The sequence below is a fragment of the Synchiropus splendidus genome, chromosome 11, assembly GCF_027744825.2.
Source record: "Synchiropus splendidus isolate RoL2022-P1 chromosome 11, RoL_Sspl_1.0, whole genome shotgun sequence".
Classification (NCBI taxonomy): Eukaryota; Metazoa; Chordata; class Actinopteri; order Syngnathiformes; family Callionymidae; genus Synchiropus; species Synchiropus splendidus.
The window spans coordinates 10,087,075-10,106,475 of NC_071344.1; the positions used below are offsets into that span (position 1 = coordinate 10,087,075).

At 42.1% G+C, this 19,401-nt stretch overlaps 1 protein-coding gene across 3 annotated transcripts in view; it reads right to left on the minus strand.

Moving 5' to 3' along the window:
• The window catches only part of atp8a1 (ATPase phospholipid transporting 8A1), a 100,310-nt gene that overhangs the window by 7,463 nt on the left and 73,446 nt on the right, over positions 1 to 19,401 (minus strand). For all 3 annotated transcript variants that reach the window (XM_053878448.1, XM_053878450.1, XM_053878449.1), the window contains 8 exons: positions 17,144 to 17,218; positions 15,755 to 15,877; positions 12,877 to 12,955; positions 11,776 to 11,837; positions 10,696 to 10,752; positions 9,612 to 9,719; positions 1,130 to 1,218; positions 756 to 848 (listed from right to left, as the gene is read on the minus strand). In XM_053878448.1, coding sequence (XP_053734423.1) covers positions 756 to 848; positions 1,130 to 1,218; positions 9,612 to 9,719; positions 10,696 to 10,752; positions 11,776 to 11,837; positions 12,877 to 12,955; positions 15,755 to 15,877; positions 17,144 to 17,218 — 686 coding nt within the window. The remainder of the gene's footprint in view (positions 1 to 755; positions 849 to 1,129; positions 1,219 to 9,611; positions 9,720 to 10,695; positions 10,753 to 11,775; positions 11,838 to 12,876; positions 12,956 to 15,754; positions 15,878 to 17,143; positions 17,219 to 19,401) is intronic.

Below are 19,401 nucleotides of genomic sequence, written 5' to 3' on the forward strand. Positions count from 1 at the left end.
ATTTGAATTCCCCTCAGTTATTGTTGCTGTTGAATTTACTGACTGTGGAATCTCTCAGCTATTAGTGTTATAGTCATGACCACATCAACCGAGACCAAGACATTGAGACTCGGGAGTCATGACTCGAGACTCAAGATGGCAACAAGACCAAGTTGCATGTATTTGGAGATCAAGACTAAGAGACACAAACAGAAGAAAACTGAAGTGGATCTTGACTACACGGCCAATTTCCACAGCAGTTCTACACCGTAGTACAACGCTCCATCACATTAAAGGCACTAATCCAGCATCTACACCCTCTGGAGTGATAGTGAGCAGCTCCATCTGAGCAGCAGCCACATGGCTCTGGGTACAAGTCCTTCATATACCTTTGACTCAAAACCGTGGGTGTGAAAATAATGATTTACCACAAATATTAAACTCTCCTGGAGGTTTGTGCGGATCGGGAAGTTTGGGCTTCCTTGCTCCGAATGCTGCCTCCGCGACCCGACCCCGGATAAGCGGCAGAAGAAGGTGAGGTAAGGTGAAGTGATGATTCCTCCACGTTTGATCATATCAATTAAATTATTATTCATCATATTTATGGGACATGGAATTCAAAGACCTGCTTTAAAATCGTAGCGTTAATAATGCAGTAAATAACGTTGCCATTAGAAGTGTAGCCATTACTGAGGTATGAGGTAGATGTTTTACTATGTAATGGTCCCTGGGGAGAGAACTCAATAGAAACATGTATGTGAGTTTTATGCTCGTACCTCTTCCCCTGAACCACGGCTCCCGGATCTTTCGACAAAGCCTCCAGCTCCTGCACCTCATCCACCAGGGTCTTGAAGAAGACTTTCTTCAGCCTGTAAATTAAACACATTCAGTCAGCGGGTCGAACACACATGCTTTTAAATCCTCCTCGACGGTGTTGTATTGGAATTCACTGGCGCATGACTGAAACAGTGAAGGGGGCAATTTACATTTGCTAATCAGCTGACGTCAGAGAGACACACATACATAGCTGAGATATTACCGTCTTGATGGGGTTCGGATATGAACTGTATTCAGGAGATAGGGGAGATTACGTAGGAATTTCCAGCGCTGGGCTGTGTATTGGAGCTATGATTAGCGAGAAGAGACTTACACTTTGTAAGCCACGTCAAAGACCAGCGAGGTGACGGGGATGAAGCCCAGGCCCAACCAGAAGACCCCCGACTTGAACATCATTTCAGCCTGACAGACAAAAGACACAGAGATTATCATTCAGCACACCACAAACAATGAAGAGTAGAAACAAAAGGCTTTTTAAACAGGGAGGCAAAGACCAGCATCTGAGTTAGTGGCTCTTAATAGCACACTTCCATGAGAATGGCCGACCAAAACAAACTTGTTTATTGAGGAAATAAAGAGGAGATGGATCCAGATGAATGTGTGCTCATTCACCGCGACTAATGACAGCAAGTTTTTTGTTTGGATGCTTCCATCTCCCAGCCCTTCAGGGCAACAGGAAGTCCCTGTGAAGAATTTGGGGAGTGATATCTTCTTCACAGAGAGGCAGCACAGATGTGGCGAGAACTTCTATCAACACACCGCATGAGAATGTCGACGGACGTCCAAGAAGAGTCGCAAGGAGAACGCCACAGTATCATGCGTTTATTTTGAACAAGAAAACCCAACACTTCACCAAAGACAGGAACCTGTGGATTATGTATACATGGCCACTTTTGTTTTGGTCCCACAGCTAATGTTTGGCAGCATCTGGGGGCAAAAGCAAACGACATGCAGCCACTGAGGCTAAAGCGTGAATAAATGTTAAACAACTGCTAATGAAGATGGATTGTAAACTGTGCTGCAGAGTTAAGGTAGCTAAACTCCACAGCCGAGTCTTTTTAACAGACAAGTCACAGGGTTTTAATAAGACGATGTGTCTTTAATTGAAGATAAAATATTGAAACTCAAATCCAGTTGCCTTATCTTTAGTTCCACGATGTCGACGAATGCAAAACGACACTCGTAGTTTCTTGTGCTTGGGCTTGTGTTCCTTTTATGAACAAAGACAAAGTTCACTGGCAAATACATGCATGTAAATCTGAGCAGCAGTGCAAATCACTCGCAAAAATGACAAGAAAAACATTCAATTCAGTCGCCTGCAGAAGCAGCAAAAAAAAGGAGTCACTAGAGGCAGACGGCCGCCTGCAGTGTTATTAAACGAAAACAAAGCGATTGTCATGTTGACTAGGGACTCGGAGGGTTTTCTCAGTGGGGGTTAAAGATTTGCTGGTTTGTGAGTTTGGACTTTATTTACTTTGGCTTGCTGTAGTGAAACTATCTGTCACTAGATGTCAAAGTGCAAACCCTCCTCAGCATCGTAACGTGCCACTTGTTTAAACTGCCGGGGCCCCTCAACGCCGTCTATCCTGTAACGTGACACAGGCAGGACCCTCAGGATGTTCACGCACGCACACCCCGGCGCACGCACAGATCAGTGTCACAACTATCAAAGCACTCAGGTTTGCTCAAATTAGCTAATCTGTTGGCCATTAAGAGCAAATTGACTTTGATGTCTGACAAAACAGAGCAGTCTGAAAGAAATGCCAAATGACAGGAAATCAAAATGGCTTTTCCCCTACAGTTCCAATGAATGGAGCTTTTCTGCTGCTCGGAGACTGAGGACGTCAGGGCAGGGGAAAATTACGCGGCTGAGCTGGACGTATGTGTCAATTGTGAAATTATACTCCGGTGGAAACATTTAGTCTTTAATGTCTCCAAGTCTGTTTAATTATTTTCATTTGCACCCGCTGTGACATCTCATTTGGTGGCAGCGTTTATATCTCCTTTTCTAGCTTCATAAAAATAAACCTTGAGAATGAGTCCGTTTGGGATATCAATAAACCATTTTAGGAGCGTTCCATCGTTCAACGGACCAGACAAGCGTCCTCTGCACCACAAAAGCAAGTCACCGGGGACTTGCCTTTCCTTTGCAATACAATGATGGACAGCTTTTCATGGCATAACATTGTTATGTTATTGATTGTCGTTTATACCGTTGGGTTGGTTGTGCGTATGCTGACTCATCATCAAATGCTGGGTTAGATTGCCGATACAATTATGGCCGATGGTTTATTAAGGACACAAACAGCTCAAATATATGAGGGCTAAAAGATGTATATAATATTATAACTGACTTCTCAACTGCAAACTACATTTATAAATATACGGGACCAACTTGGAGAAAATAAAAGGGGTTAAGCATCAGCACAAACTGTGACTCTGAGTGGGTCCACATTGTTGTTGGAAACCAGCGGTGTTTCATACCAGGGGGCCCAAGGGAGTGAGACGGGGTGACAGAGGTCCAGGGAGTTGGGGCTGTATTTTTAGGACAAACTAATAAACTTGTCTGGCTGAACAGACAGTAGTGTCCGCTCGCATGAAGTTGAGTGTTTTGACAAGCCACTGATCCCTTCATGACCACACACACAAAGACAGACAGATGCAATCAAACATGAGCAGGAACACGCAATGGCAACCCGTGTTTTTGCTGCACTTTGTGGCTTTAAATATACAAGGTGGTCTTCCAAACTTCAGTAATATGTTTGTGAACTACGTATTGGTGACTTTGTTATGGAAAAAAAGCAGAAACAAACATACAAAAAGAAGGATGGGTTTGTTTATGTTGAAGATTCGTCTCTTGTGGATGTGTTAACATTATACCTACCAAGCCACTCGCACCAATATGATTAAAAGCAAAACAAATTGTCACTTATTCATTAAAAAAACAAAAAACAACAAGTGATTAAGTAGCTTCCAGCAGAGTCAGTGGCATGCCGCTAGCTAATTATAATTAAATAAATGTCTAACAGGGAGTTAATCCAAATAACTAATGAGATAAGTGGGGTGATGCTAAAAGACTCCAGGTGTGTATTCATGAGGTCCATTCAAAAGGAGATGAGCCTGGTAGTTCTGAAAATGGGCAAGATGGCTGCAGTCAGAGAAGGATATCCATTGTAATGTTAATGTCCATACTAGAGTTCTCACTCCAGGAACAACTCCCAGACTTCATCATAAATCAAGCATGTGTTTTAAACCAGATGTGTATCAGCTGTAAAGGATGAATTAAGTTACTCTTCCATGAGTTCCTCAGAGCTCCATTACAAGCCAACACCTTTTGGCTCTTTGTGTCACTGAAGATCTGGCATTATCACCCACTTAGCAGAAGATCGGGCCCTGGTGTGATCACGTGGCAGGAGATAAGATTCTGAAACAGACCCCAGACTTTAAGGTATCACCAGGAAACATAAAAACACAGCTGGGACGTGTTCGAACCAATTGAATTTCAAAGATTTAAATCAACCTAGGAACCACGGACCTCTTTTGTTCTGCGTTCATCCAACCAAGGACGTAGATGCAGAGCAAGCCCCTCTAACCCAACATCACTTAAAGAGCAGTCTTTCAATAGAAGCTCATTAGCGACAGGAATTTCTTTTGGAAAGTGCCGTCACCAGGACCGATCCCTGTTTAAAAACTAAGAGCACTAGCATCTCACAAAGAACTTCTTCAACCTGGCCAACAAAGACCATGCCATGAATTTGTTTTCCTGAAATTCCATGCTGTAACCTTGCATTGTGGTTCCTGGTGAGAAAACAAATGCTGTGACAATTAAAACATTTTTTTATGAAAAGAAGTATATTTGTACAGTAGATGTTATGAAATGAAGAGGAACGCAAAGTGCCACTTAGGGGTCTGAATCGAGACAAAGCTCTTTCGGCTCAGAAGTCTGCCTGGATCACAGGGTGAGGTAATGGGTGTCACTCCATGCCCATGGTTCTCAAGAAATAAACTAACATACTGCTCATGTGAAACAGGGAGTTTTGTCCCATGTAGCAAAGATTGAGTATCAGAGGGTCTTATTTAGGGATTTTAGCACAATGGAATATGAGCCAAACTGCAGCAGTCGGCTACACTGCGTCGCCTCAACAAAAAGAAGGTGAGGCCTTCATGTCCTTTCTTCTGGAGATAAACGCTTGGTAATGACCAAAAGATCAAAAAGAAAGAGACTGAAGGGGTTTTCCATTGGCAGATAGCTGGCTTCTTCTTCAGATCCTCCTTGAGAGCAGAGTTCTATCAACTAAGCTGGTCATAGAGAAGCTTGTGGTGAGGATGCTGTTTGATGTCCATCTACAGGACCATCAGACCCAGGACCAGACGGGGAGATATCTTCCATCAAAGGAAGTGTGTGGGGTGGGGGTTTGTCAAAGACATTGCTGATCCACAGGTGAAACCATACTAATTGCACAAACAAAATACTCCACAGGCTGGTATAGTCCAAAGAAAATGAGAAAACCATCCAATCTAAGGACCTTGGTATAGTGATTGGACAGTACGAATCAATAGACACATAAGTGGTGCTTCATATAAACATTGGGACAGACTGCATACAACAGTTACGATGGCTACAGAGAGATCCGATTTAGGGGAGTGGAGCTGGTGTCGGTTGTACTTTGGGCCCTTAGGAAGTCAGATGAACAATAATGAAAAACCTGCGTTGCTACAAATGAGAAGAAGAAAAGTTTAAAAAAGAGAGAGAGATCGAGCAGAAATATTTCATGGTGGAAGCAAGCATCAGTGAGGCCTCTGGGAAATATTTGGGGCTGCGTCAAAGGTGGAGCTGAATCCTGCTTTTCAGCGGCCACCAGGTCTTGGAAGTGGAGATTGTCTGATGCAGTTTCAGGTTTCAGGGAGAGCAGTGTCACTGTTTGATGATGTACTGTTGCGGTGGCGGCGTAGAGTTACTGGCTACCCACAGGACACTATTACTATCTTCAGTGCAGCGCTGCAGGGCACTGATGAAAGACAAGGCTTCGCCGACGTGGGATTGAGTGTAGGTAACAGATCGTCACCTGTGTGAGTGTTTACCTGTTATCTCCTATGTTGTGGCCTCATAAATCTGTTTACTCCGTCACTGTGTGGGCACACCACTCCCATAAAAGAACCAGTCCCAGAGGTATAAATCATTCAACTGCTGACGGATTAGTTGTTAAAGAGTTAAAAGTATAGGGTTGATGTGGGGTCAGGGGCTGTGGGAAATGAGCGTCTTCTGAAGTGATGAAAACCGGGACATGTGTGTTGGTTTTTATTGCATCACTGGCCATACGGACAAGCCATTTTACTGGTCACATACATTTTATGAAAGAATTCCAAGTTTCTTTAGAAGCTAAATGTATAAAATCATCACGCGGAGCTACATCCAACAACAAAACTACAAAAAAAAATCATTTTAAAAGAGCCACTCTTAAATAAACTCTGCATCAATAAAACACAATATTCGGACCATTGACAGTCCAACATATCCAATTTCACATAAACTCTCACCCTGCGGTATAAAAGCTCCTTTCCACATTTGTTTTTCACAACCTAATTTAAATTATTTATTGTAGGGTAGCAAAAAGCAAAGTCAAAACATATGCCGATGATTGACATACCAACTGACACGCTAGACATATTTCTCAATGGTGAAGTTTGAGTTTCTTGGTCCTTGACCGCTTGAAACCTTACAACACACACACAACGTTACAGTGGACATTATTTTTCCTCTGGCATCACGCATTGGTTAGCTCCACATCTGTGAAAAGTTTTATAGAGGATAAAAGGAAACAGAAAACCTTAATTCAAATGGCACGCACGCCAAGAAGCAGGATTAGATAAAAACATTTTATCCTCTTTTCACAGACACTTTGTTTTGATGATTCACAAATATGCTCCAGTACTGAGTGTAATCACACTGACACTGATCTTTTCATTCAGGGCTACCTCACAGGCACAGCTCACCACCCTAGTTCTTTGCAGTCCTTGCCAGTCATTCTATGTAAACAGTACTGAACTACTTTCACTTGTAATAACTTAGAGTATTTAAACATTTTAACTTGTTATTTGGAATGCAGAGCTACTCCAGCAGGGCAAGAGATTTTACTACTCAAAAAAAAAAGGTTGCTTCACCTCACTATAGACAGCATTGTTCACGTTTCAATTTCGATCCCATTAAGCAGCACAGTGAACAGAAAAGATGCTACTTGGTCTTCCAGTGTTCAGATTTCACAAGGATTGGCAGTGAAGCAAGACTCCGATAAAACCAATGTGAGCTGAGCTGAGTCTATTCAATACAAATGCACTCTTGGCCAACTGCAGTGAGTAAAGAGCAGGAGCTCAAGAAGAACACCCTCATTCCTGTTTCACCCCACACATAACTAAGCTATCATAACTCATAACCATTCTTCTGATCGCTAGAAATCCATCTAGTGTACATTCAAGGGTCTACTCTGGAGTAACCATATGTCAAGAGACACACACACGATAAAGCTCACACGTTTGAACTGAAGACATGACAAATGGGAGCCAAAGCTAAACCTAGTCTCGCGCTCTAGCTGTTTGTGAAGATTTATATCAAAACGGATCCAAAAACATTCAGAATGTCATGAAACCAATTCTTTTTTTAACATGCAGGAGACACATATTTCACTTGCACAAGCAAATATGTTGCAGTAACTGATCCTTTGGATGCGAGGCTTTCCAACTAGTTTTTTATTCATCTGTTTGAAAATTGAACAATTTCACATTTATGTTGTACTGTCAAGAGATTCCCTGTAATATTAGATCCCATCGCCAACACCGGTGTTAACTTTATGAACTCCCAGGATTTTGTATCAAACTTAAAGAAAGATGTGATTGTCTCAACTCCCAAATGCTTAAGGTGAAACAGGAGAGGAAAATGTAATCGGTGAAGCAAGAGCTGTCTTTTATGTTGACCCTACATCAGTTTTATGAGCAGTTTTGTCGGATTTGATTTACACCACAAACTAAAATATTTATCAATAATTAACTGTTGGTACATAGATAGAAAGCTCTGTCTAACAGGTGACCATAAACTGGTCAAGGGTTGATATTATCAAACTGAATCTGAATCATATGAGCTCCAATGATGAGCCAGTTGTTATGTTTTGCTGCTGTTATGTTTTCTCAAATTTCCCATCCATCAGCCCAATCTCCTTCAGACTTCTTCATTCATCATGGATGCTTTGGTTATGAAATAATATTACATAATGTGGTGCACCTGGAATTGGTGTAATGAAAAAAGAAAGTTTATAGATGATTAATCTGTGTTGTGTAGATCGATACATTCTTTTCTGGCTGTAATGAATTCATTGAAATTCATCTCTTCAAGTCTCAGTCTGAGTTTAAATTATAGAATCATAGAGCTTTTTATGCAATGAACATCAATTTAAATGCAAATGAACCAGTAAATTCATTTAAATGTGGCAGGCAGAAACCACTTTGCAAGGTTGTTAACATAGTTGGAAAACAAAAAGTCCAAAACAAACCCAACCGTCTTATTTTCTTTTTCTGTCAATCCTGGCAGTTTCTGAACTCGTGATGTGTGAAAAAGTTGCAACTGACACCAAAAGCTATTCAGCTGTTTCAAATCCCATCATCAATAACATCTCCTGACGTATAATGTTATTGGCTGACTCGGTTAAGTCATGCGAGTCAAGTGAACTCCTTCCCCGGATATCATGTTCCACAAGACGACTCCCTCCTTACAGACCATTCACATTCAGCTTGAGAATGAGATGATGCTCGCCTCCAGACCATAGATCATCAAGGCAGGACAACAAAAGTCTAGCTGCTTCCGAAATTCAGTCGCTTCTAATTTCAGACTTACTGTAATTCTGCACTACAGGCAGCTACTTTTTACTGTTTGCTCGTGATCTGAATCCTGCGGCTTATACAACAACGTGGCTAATATGTGGATTTTTACAGGCTAAATATGCTGCCAAAATATTGAGGAAAGGCGACAAGAAGCGACTGGCTGTGGTGTCAGAACTTCAGACGCACAGGCGAAAACAGCGCATTTTGAGCGCTTAAATGTAAATAAAAGATGTGGTGAGTTCATGACTCAAGTTCAGAACATTGCCAGGTTTGTTTTTTGAGTCAGGCTCGATGCTGGACCTCGAGCTTTGAAAGATCCATGAATGTCTACATTAAAATGAAACCTGAACAAATAAAAAATTGATCCAGATCTTCCTTTTCATTAAGTGAAACTTGAGTCAATGTAGTCAATAACCTCTCAATGACTGGGAGCAGTACGAGCAAATGCGGAGAGGATTTGTTAGTGTAGCTTCCACTTTGGAAGTTATACTAGTGTGGCACATGACGGTTGAATCTGCCATGTGACTGTGACATCATGCAGCAGCTCCAGGGCAGACTCCTTTCACTGAGTAAACCAGGTTCACCTCGGTGTTCTATGTTTTGCTTCCAGACTGCGTCAACGTTTGAATGTCACCTGTGGATACTCAGAGCGGAGGGAGGCCAACGTAACACAAACATCAGGCTAATTTGCCCAATTAAGTCATTATGCAACACAAGCCAGAGGTCTGACAGTTTACTACACCCCTCTGGTTCTGCTTACAAAGACCTGTGTCAAATTTTCCCCCCTGACGTGCCACCCGCATCTGTCTGACGCTCAGGAGGAATCGTGAAGCGCTGCAGGTTTGTCAGTGATGGATGACTTTATCTACTCTCAGTATCAAAGCCAGGGATGATGTGTGTGGAAGACGGCCTGTGTGTGAGCTTACCTCTCCTGACATGTCGGGAGCCAGAGGGATGAGGGGCCACAGGGACGAGTAGACAATGAAAAACACCACCCACAGGCCAATGCTTCCCCAGATGGCGATGTGACTGAACTGTAAATGGTAACAGAGCATGTTTAAGTTTGTATTTACTGTAGCTGAGATACACCAATAAATTAGCAGAAACATATGTCTCCAATATTCACCACATTGCCTCACTATTATCTAAATAGCAACCAGATTGTGCGTTATTACTCTGGGGTTTCGAGCTGCACTGGACAATACATCAGCAATTTATTGTTATTGCGCTGTCAACAGGTGCTGGTATGGAAATTACTTTTTATGTGATTCATTTTCTTATGTTTCTTCCCCAGAGATGCAGATATCATCTATTTAGATACAAAGAAATCACAGCGATCATGTGTTTACTATTCTTGGCGTGTGCCGAGTCAACAGTCATAGAGCTAGTTCCCAAAACAGAGTTGTGGCTGGAGTGTATCCCAGCTACTTCGGGCGATAGACGCCCGTAGAGGTTGTCAGTTAATCACAGGGCACATATGGATGAGGTTTTCAAATTTAATACCTATGCCATAGTCAATGGTTTTCAATAATCTCATTGAGAACCGACCAGACCTTTAAAAACTGAAATTCATTTTTAGGGATTGTTTCAGGACACAAATTGAATACACAAAAAATGTGATTTTGTTTCCATGTCATTTGGGTAATAACGGAATGTTCTAAAAAAAATTAGCACAATAAAGAGAGCGCGTCCATCCTCCGGAACTCTTCCACGTTATATGCCTTCTCCAAATCCATATACAGTAGCACATGTATCCCTGAGACTTAAACCTCCAAGCCCTTTCAGAAGACGTTTGTTCCAAGGACAGGACACTTAAACTCTCCAAAAGCTATGGTTTGAAACTGATGAGACTCTAGCATTCCTTTTCTGCCAGCACAAATGTTCTGGGGTAATGATGGTAAAAACAAGATTAAAAAATAAAGCAAAAGCAACTACAATGACCTGACATGGCAGGATGAGGACATACTGCTAAGAAATATACACAGCAGCAGAAAAGATCCATTATCTCACCACAGTCCACGATGAAGTCTCGAGTCCGGCTTTAAGACAAACTGTGATGACCACAAACTGTGAAGAAAAAGTAACACTACCATGAGACATTTCCTCAAAACAGTAGAGCCGTTGAGAGAATGGATTCAGAGTGGATGGATTCACAATGTGAAACAAGACGAGCTTTGCATACACGTGCATGTACATTTACTGTTGCTAAGGTGCTATGTTGGAATAAATTTTGTACATAATTTTAGACAATTCTGAGGAACTGAAAGAGCATAATTAGACGTGTGTCCTTTCCTAAAACTGAGTGTGTGTGTCTGAGCTTGGTATGTTGCAGTAGCAGTGGCGTATCGTTGTCATAGCACAGTTGTTTCAGTAGCTGAAGATGTTGCTGTTATTATCAAGTTACCACATGTGCCAAAACTAGTTGTAGCCTTCGTCCTCATGCAGGGTGCTTGTTCTTATCCAAATCCAAGTAAAGTAGTAGTAATAATAATAACAACAACAATAGGATTCAAAAATAGTGCTTTAAATAAGTAAAAGTAGGCATCCATCACTTATGTAAAGCAAGTTGCACAAAGTGGTCCAGACTCCCCTCAGGCTGAAAACCTTTGATTTATCCAACCAAGAGGCAGTGTCACTCCAGCGTATAGTGGCTCTGCCCCAGGGACTCCTCCCAATCTGACATGCTGTCATTAGCAGTAATAACAGTAGCAATAAAGTAGTAAAAGCGGCAGTGGTGATAATAAACCGTAACAAATAATAATAATACTTGTATCAGTATTACAACTAGAAGTCATAATACAGTATGAAACAACAGAGGTGGAAGTAGCTTTAGATGTAGTAAAAGAGATTGTAATGATGCAGAAGAAGTAGTGCAATCAGCCGTAGTTTAGGTAATTACAGTCTGGAATGGCAGTTGGCACTGTAACAGAAAATCATCAGCAATAGCTGTAGAAGTAACTGTAGCACCATGTAAAGAGGTAAGCGTTTTATTAGTGGTGGAAGTAATTATCGGTATTGATAGTAATAACAGTACTGACATGATCACAAGTATTAGCGGTGCTAACAGAATGGGAATCAACAGATACTTACTGTATAAACCATGTTTCCAAGGAGCAGGTAGTCTGGAGTTTTTCCACTGGCAAAAACAGTATCTGTGAAAGGAGATAGAAAGAGAAGCCTTCACTAACAGTAAGTACGGATTTACAGCGGGACTTCTCTTCTCTCCACATTTCCGGTTGGTCACATGTCTGCTGTGCGCTCAGGCTTTGGTGACAGCCTGTCAGTCAAAGTGAGGGAGTTTGGCGCCTTTTGTTAGGAGAGCAGGCCCACACTTGTGTGGTCCCGCGCTTCAGCCAGCCCAGAATCACCAACTTTAAGATGCCCTTGCTTTCAGTGCGCACACAACACTTTTGCATTTTAATGCGCACAAACATTGACGAAAGAGGACCCCAACTCCCAGGAGAGGATTGATTTTTTAAGGATAATAATGCAAGCGCAACAAAACCGCGTGTTCAAATGTGTCAAAGGGGACAATAGTTATGACGTTCTTGTTATGTCCATGCATAAATATCATATCTATGCATGTGGGACTGAATATTACAATAATATTGTGTACTTGTTATCATAAAATGGCATTAAGAATAGATGGAGAAATTATGTAATAAATAATGAAGTCAAATAAGAATGAGGTCACCAGGCATCATGACAAGTAAATCCTCTACTGTAGGAGAAGCTCTCTTCTGGTTCTCAAATGGAACTTTCAGAGCTCAATGATGGATGTGGAACTGACCTAGGTAGCTAATGTGACCCTTCTTCCTCATGGTATTGTGAATACAGTTGTTGTATATCATGGTGATGTGTGCTATCAGTCAGTGGAAAATGACTATTTGATTTGATGGCTTCATATTTTTTTATTATTAACGCAGCAGTCCTGCCAGGACTTATATGTTGCATCCCAGACTCCAAATGCATTAGTAATTCTCACCAAGGAATAAAGGAGCTCAGAAATACTACCAATAATAGATATCGGTCTTGGTGCAGATGTAGTGACTGTGAGTGTCACCGTGGTTGGACGACACATATGTTTGCAATCCCTGACTGGACATTTAAAGGGGAGAATTAAATAAGACGTGCATCTGCTTGGCCCAGTGTCTACAGAGAGTTGTAGACGAGTCTCTGGGACCTACTTACCATGCTGGAAGGCTTTCAGGGGGAACCAGAAGAGGATGACTGAGTGGAAAAGGCCGTTCAGACAATGGGCCCAGAAGACCTGCAAAATAGGGGAGAGGGACGGAGGAGAGATGGGGGTTGGAGGCAGCAGGAGATTCCAAGAAAAGAGAAACACAGACAGAACAAAGCATGAGAAAGGGGTGTGGGGAGCTTCAGCCCACCAAGTGACCCCTGACCCGGGCCCTTTGTGCCAGCCCAGCACCAGGCTAAGTGGCGGTTTTGTCGGGGCCTCCTCGCTCAATGGCCACCCCGCTGACAGACACGCTGTATATCCTCTGTGTGTGTGTTATGGCCCAGAGAGACTACTGAGTGTGTGTTCGGGATGTGAAAGACTTCAACTTCTGCTTTAAATTCTTGCGGCGGGAATAAAAGGGAACTGTACAATGAAAGATGATAAATATGTCAACATTCATTTAGGAGCTCAAAGGACGGCTCCAAATGGCTTTATTAGGCTTGAAAATTTACAGACACGGAACTCAAACAAGCGCTTCAGAAACACTCACGCCGGGATACTGACGGGTCTGACAGAGATGAAACTGTTTTCAAGGTAATTATTAAGAGTCTGGAAAATCAGAATGTGGACCACAGTCTGCGTATGTACAAGTGTTCAAGTTCGCAGACTGGACCGGTTCTTTGAAACAGCAATACTCCCACTCCAAAACCGCCGTGTTTCATTTACATTATGCAACAGGCGAGCCAAACAAAACACTAATGGGCGATGTAGCATGAAACAGCCGTGAAATCCATTCTGCCAAAAAACTCTCCACATTTGTGCCCGTGTTTCCCCTCTCTGACCCAGACGTTGGAGTTACCACTGAGAGCAGAAACACAAATAGAACAAATATTGCCTTTGAATACATGGCCAACAGTATCCACTGTAACTCATTAATTAGTGACAGTGAATGTCTCCCGAAAACATAAGGCACGGCAGATGAAAAATGTCTTTATTCCAATGGGAACCTTGTTTCCATCTTATTTTCTGTTATTCCTACCGCAGGGGGAGGAAATAAAACACTTAGAACAACTTCTGATTCTGACTCCCTTTTCACAAGGTCATCATAATAGCTTCCCAGTCAAGCATGGCTCTTCAGGGGGTCAGCGTGAACAACCTTGAAACAGGTGTCTATTCGCTGGAGTAAAGACTGAACCCATCATCACATGGACTACATAAATCGGCAGTCTAATTCCAGGTTGTCCAAATATAATAATAATAAAGGCGAATACAACTATCTTACAATAATACAACTGCCTTACATGTATACAAGAAATATTTAAGATAGACATAAATATAAAACATCACAGTTAATTTGGTCTTTTGTAATCTAGTTTTTGATCTTTTAAATCTTTTAATTTTTATTGCATTTCTGACCATAATAAATAATTGCACATTAATATCATAGTATCATGACGACAAAAAGCGAATATGCAAATGGTCAAATAGAAATGAAAATACAAGACTCAATGAAACTCAAAAATCATCCAATTTTTCCTAGTTTCTCTCCGACTAGAATGTAAGATTTCAATAATTAAACATTGAAAACAGACACAAACCGACAAGGCGGCTTCCTTACACAGTCAAAAGGTTCAACACATTTGACCCCAGGTTTCACGCACCTCAAGCTGCTCTCCCCTCACAAGTCAACACAAACAGCTCTAATTCACAAAGACAGTATCTGTTAGGTACAAAAGAGCCAGACGAGCAGGAGGACCTGCATCGCGGGGCCAAATTCCAGCTGGATTTTCTCGCCTCAGACCAGCAGCAAGGGAAATATCTCGGGGAAAAGAGGGTGGAAAAGCCAGCAAAAACAACCTGCTGACTGGGAGGAGTCAGAGTGTGCAGGTCCTCGGCTCAAAGTTTGTGTTGCATGCTGTTGTCTGCATTAATTGTAGACACAAAATCTAACAACAACAAAATCTAATCTGGACAATTGCGTTTATTAGCAGCTGCCACTGGAAAACTTAACAGTAACAGGGTTCTGTCAGGGGTGGGTGCGGCTCTGAGAACAAATGGGATCTCACATAAACAAATTGCATAATTTTCCGCAACAAATACCGCTGGACAATGACAGCACACTCTCTCGGTTGCCCCATCCACCAGTTCTTTCTGCTACATCCTCCTGACCCCCATGACCTTTCCTGACCCTGTCCCCCATGGCCAATCAGGCTTTAATCCAGCTCCACGCTGGCTAACTGGGTCACCACGCCTGTGAGAAGAGGCGACAGGACTCAGCATGGAGAAAGGAGGAGACGTCTTTATTACCTAAAACGTAAGAAGAATGACCAGACAGAAGAGGTCAGGCCAGGCCAGGTCAGATCTGACCACATCTGTCAGGTCAGTGTGACAGGTGATGCATCAGTCCTGAGCAACAAGGTGTCACCACCGACTGAAGTCATCACGCTGATGAATGATGGCGAGTATGGATGCAACAGCTACAGTTCAAGTACAGCTGACAAAGCAGCATCTTGAAAAGTTTATGATGGCATAAACATAATCAAGATAAATCAAAACACTGCAAAAGTGATATCAAGCTAAAGTGAAAGATAACTGTGTCTCAAACTAAAGATCAAAACCATTGTCAGCGTCATTGACTATGGGTAAGCTAAAGCTAATATGCAGATAGCAAGATAGCCAGATAGTAAAAGCTTTTCTTTAGAAAACCCAAAGGCATTAAGTACAGTGCATCTGCATTCTGCTTAAAAGCTAACATAAGTCTCAAATCAAAGCTGTACTTAAACAGCAGAAATCTAAGTGGCTGCTTTTGAGTCAGTTCATCCTGTTAAACATCATGAAAAGTTAAAATGGACTTTAATGTTGTACACCCAATACGCCAAAAAGTACCTTGGTGTTGAAGCCCATGGCATTCTGTGAAGTTTTGTAGAGCTCCGGATACTTGAGCATGTTTTCTTTCCGGCAGGAGCGCTCAAATATTCCCAGGGTGAGTGGAGGGAGAGCTGTGAAGAGCTGGATAAAGAACAACACAATATCGCAACCATAAATTTCACCACTCATCAACTTAGACATTGTGCTTGTAGTGTGTTTCAAGCAAATAAACTAATAATGTTGTTAGAATGGAAACATCGATTACATTTCAAACTAGAAAAGCACTGCAACAGCGCATTCCTCAGCTGACATCTGACCACCAGACTAGTACTGCGACCAGAGGGACCAAGAGCTGGGCAAGTTTCATCATTAAACCCTCCTGACCTGTGTAACTATGTGAAATTGTGTTGCCTTTGTGCCTTTGGGATGGAAAAGAAATCTTTGCTGAACATCTGCTTTGGTCCTGTCAAAAAAGCAGGTACTTCAGTCGGGGTTAAGACCAAACACTAGGTGTTGTAATCATCTTGTTCAGCATTGCAGCTGCCTGGAGAAGAGAGATGGTATTATGAGTCTGTGGGGGCAGAGGGGATAAAGTGGCTGTCAGTTCTCTACAGGCCCATCTGGACTGAAGGTCTTGTTGTAGGAGCATTTGGCCGTACGAGGACATGCTCCACCGGACTCTTTTCTTACTCAGTCACACACACGAAGCTCTCCATTGTGGAGAGGATTCATCCCACTGCTCCCACTGCCTCCCACCCAACCAGAGGAATTCCTTTACTTAATCTTTATAAAGTTAAAGTAGCTCTCCTCCACATACAGAGATTGAGCTCTTTCACATTTTAGTAAGCTTGGAACTCATCCAGACCTCACAATAGCATACATAAGTATTAGTATTTGCTGCATGTGAACACCCAATTTGGGGTGCAGGAAATTTGTACTGATGTCAATCTTTGCATTTATACAATGGGAAATTTTTATTTGTGACTTTACATTAAATTGTTCTACTTTTTTATATTTAACTGTTTATATTACTTAATCTCATATCATTAATAAAGAAAGAAATAAGGAAGTACCAATCCGGACACACCTGGGAAATATGCCAGAGGGATTCTTGACCAAAAAAATCAGCTGAGTTATAATACCACTCTTGTTTTATGATCATTCAAGCGCAACTGTGGTCGCCAACTCAGTTCTTCAGCAAAAGTTAAATTGTCATTCTTCTACATTCATGACATGCTTTAGGGCACTTGGGGAATACGAACAAGCTCATAAATAAAAGACCACATTTTTTAAGGTTCCTAATGGCACTTGAGAAATGGGGGAGGGAGTCTTTTGAACCATGGGAAGCTATTTCTTAGTCAGAGAGCGGCAGGGAGGGAAGCGAGAGTAAATCATATTGGCACTCACCACGTTGTACAAGCCGATGCACCAGCGCTCGAACAGAATCTGACCCGAGAAGCCATTGACAAACGCAAACCAGATCTGAAGAAGAGGAAATTATGATGAGTGAAATATGGCAGTGACAAAAACAAAACCTGTGTGACACAAATTTGACCAATCTTAATGAGACTCTAAAGCAAAGTGAAGCAGAACAGCAACTTTATTTGATTAGCTCAGACATGTGAGTTGGAAGGAGTAACTGAGTAAGGAAGCTTCTCACACTTTCTTTGAGGTTCGGACCTTCAGTGGGGGACAATGTCTACATACTGCCCTGACATATAGAGGAAATGACTGAGCAGTATAAATATTATTCACTGATATTTTCCACAAATAAACAAGCGAAGCAGGTGAATGGTGAAAACATAGTGAATTATAGTACATTGTGTATTTTTCTCAGCTTGAGAATAAGTTGGTTGTGCGAGAATAAGATCAGGGGCAAAAGGTCACATAATTATAGCTGTACTTGTTTATAATGGGTTTGGTTCGGAAGACAAAATGTTTCCAGTCACATAAAAAACACCTATGTCATTACGCATATCCTGTGTTTTTAGCTTGAGAACAACCAAGAGTGCGAATTGAGCTAAAGGCAGTTAAGCAGACAGGCACAGTCATCACACGGCACCCGTGTGATGTAAAGTGTCCCCAGGTTCCAGTGTGACATTTGCAACAAGTATCTATCATGCAAGCAGTTTCCTTCCTCCATCTACCTGAAGACATGTGGGTGACAGATGAGCTTGGTTTAAGGGCCAGAGCTTGGGTCTCGAGACTCTGAGTGATGGAGACTTTGATAGAACGTGTCAGGAGATGTTGGAAGTGGAAATGTGAAGCAGATGCTGAGCAGAGATGAAATTTATCACACTATCTTGATCTGTCACTCCCAGCCAACAGCTCTGACAGAGGCCAGGTATCCACACAAACAGAAATATTGTGTGATGCTGAGCCAGTTCTCTGTTGCATTCCAAGGAATTTCGTCAGCAAAATGACAAGGATGAATGACAATTCTGACACTGCTAAAAAGACAATGACAGCACTCATCACTCAATCGCCCATGACCACACACCAACCATGCCAAAGCATCCGCACATTTTCTTTAAAATCTGTTCCATACTCCGTGCACATGCTTTATTTACACAATTTACTGAGGCAACACAGCATGTTACTTGGCACCCAAAGACCAGGCAGGACAAGAAAAGTTCCGGTCATTATTTTTCCATTTACAATTTACTCATCAAATTCTTTCCAGACAGATGGGACTTTTGGATCGGGAGCATTGTGATGGTAAGCGGAAGGCAGAGCCAAGTCCTCAAGAATAATATTGGACTGGACCATGTGGTGATATATTGTGAGATCCATTTCATGCAAGGCAGATAAGGGATAACTGCATTTCCTCATTCTTTACAACACACACTTTTCTGTGACTCTGACCCATGTGAAAATGTTGGGTAACGGTACTCGTGCCATCCTTAAGTTACAGTAAGAAGCGACACAATTCTACTGCTGGATACTTCCTTTTAAATTCATCCACCGAAGTTACAGGTAAGCATCCTTTAGCATACAAGAGAGGGTTTTAGCGACAGGGACATCTGGGTGTCCTCGGAATGCCCTAAATATCCACTGATACTGAACAGATTTGGTTAAAGTTGCTGAATGTTTTCCATTCATTATCAATTTCTTTGAATGTATACGGAGATGCAGAAGACAAAAGCAAATATTATGACGCGCAGTTCACTCACAAGCCAATTGTTATGATGTTGCTCTTATTTAAAAATGCACTCTGTATAAGAGCCCAGGTGATCAAGCCCTGGTGGCCAGTGGCTTAATTTCAACAATTCTTCAATAATTTCTTGGGCTCTGGAGAGGGTCACAGCTGCGACCCAGGCACAGAGCTGTCAAGGGAACATCAGGGCTGCTGGGTTTCAGCCAAACCTTTTCCCGCTTAATTTAACCTCATTATGAAGGCATGAGCTGCTACAACTTCTCTGATGGGACAAAGGCCCTCCTAGGGGCCTGATTTGATGATGTCCATGATGCCCACCAATACCAGTCTGCTACTGGTATTCCATAGATCGAGGGTATGCAGGAAAACAAATGCACATAAGCCGACTCCCCCTCCTAATTCCCTTGGCCAGGCGAAAAACAGGGCATGTTAAGACCCAGACCGTGTGCCCCTTCTCTGCCACACCCACCTATTGAAGATCCCAAACCCCCTTCCATCAGGTGCACTC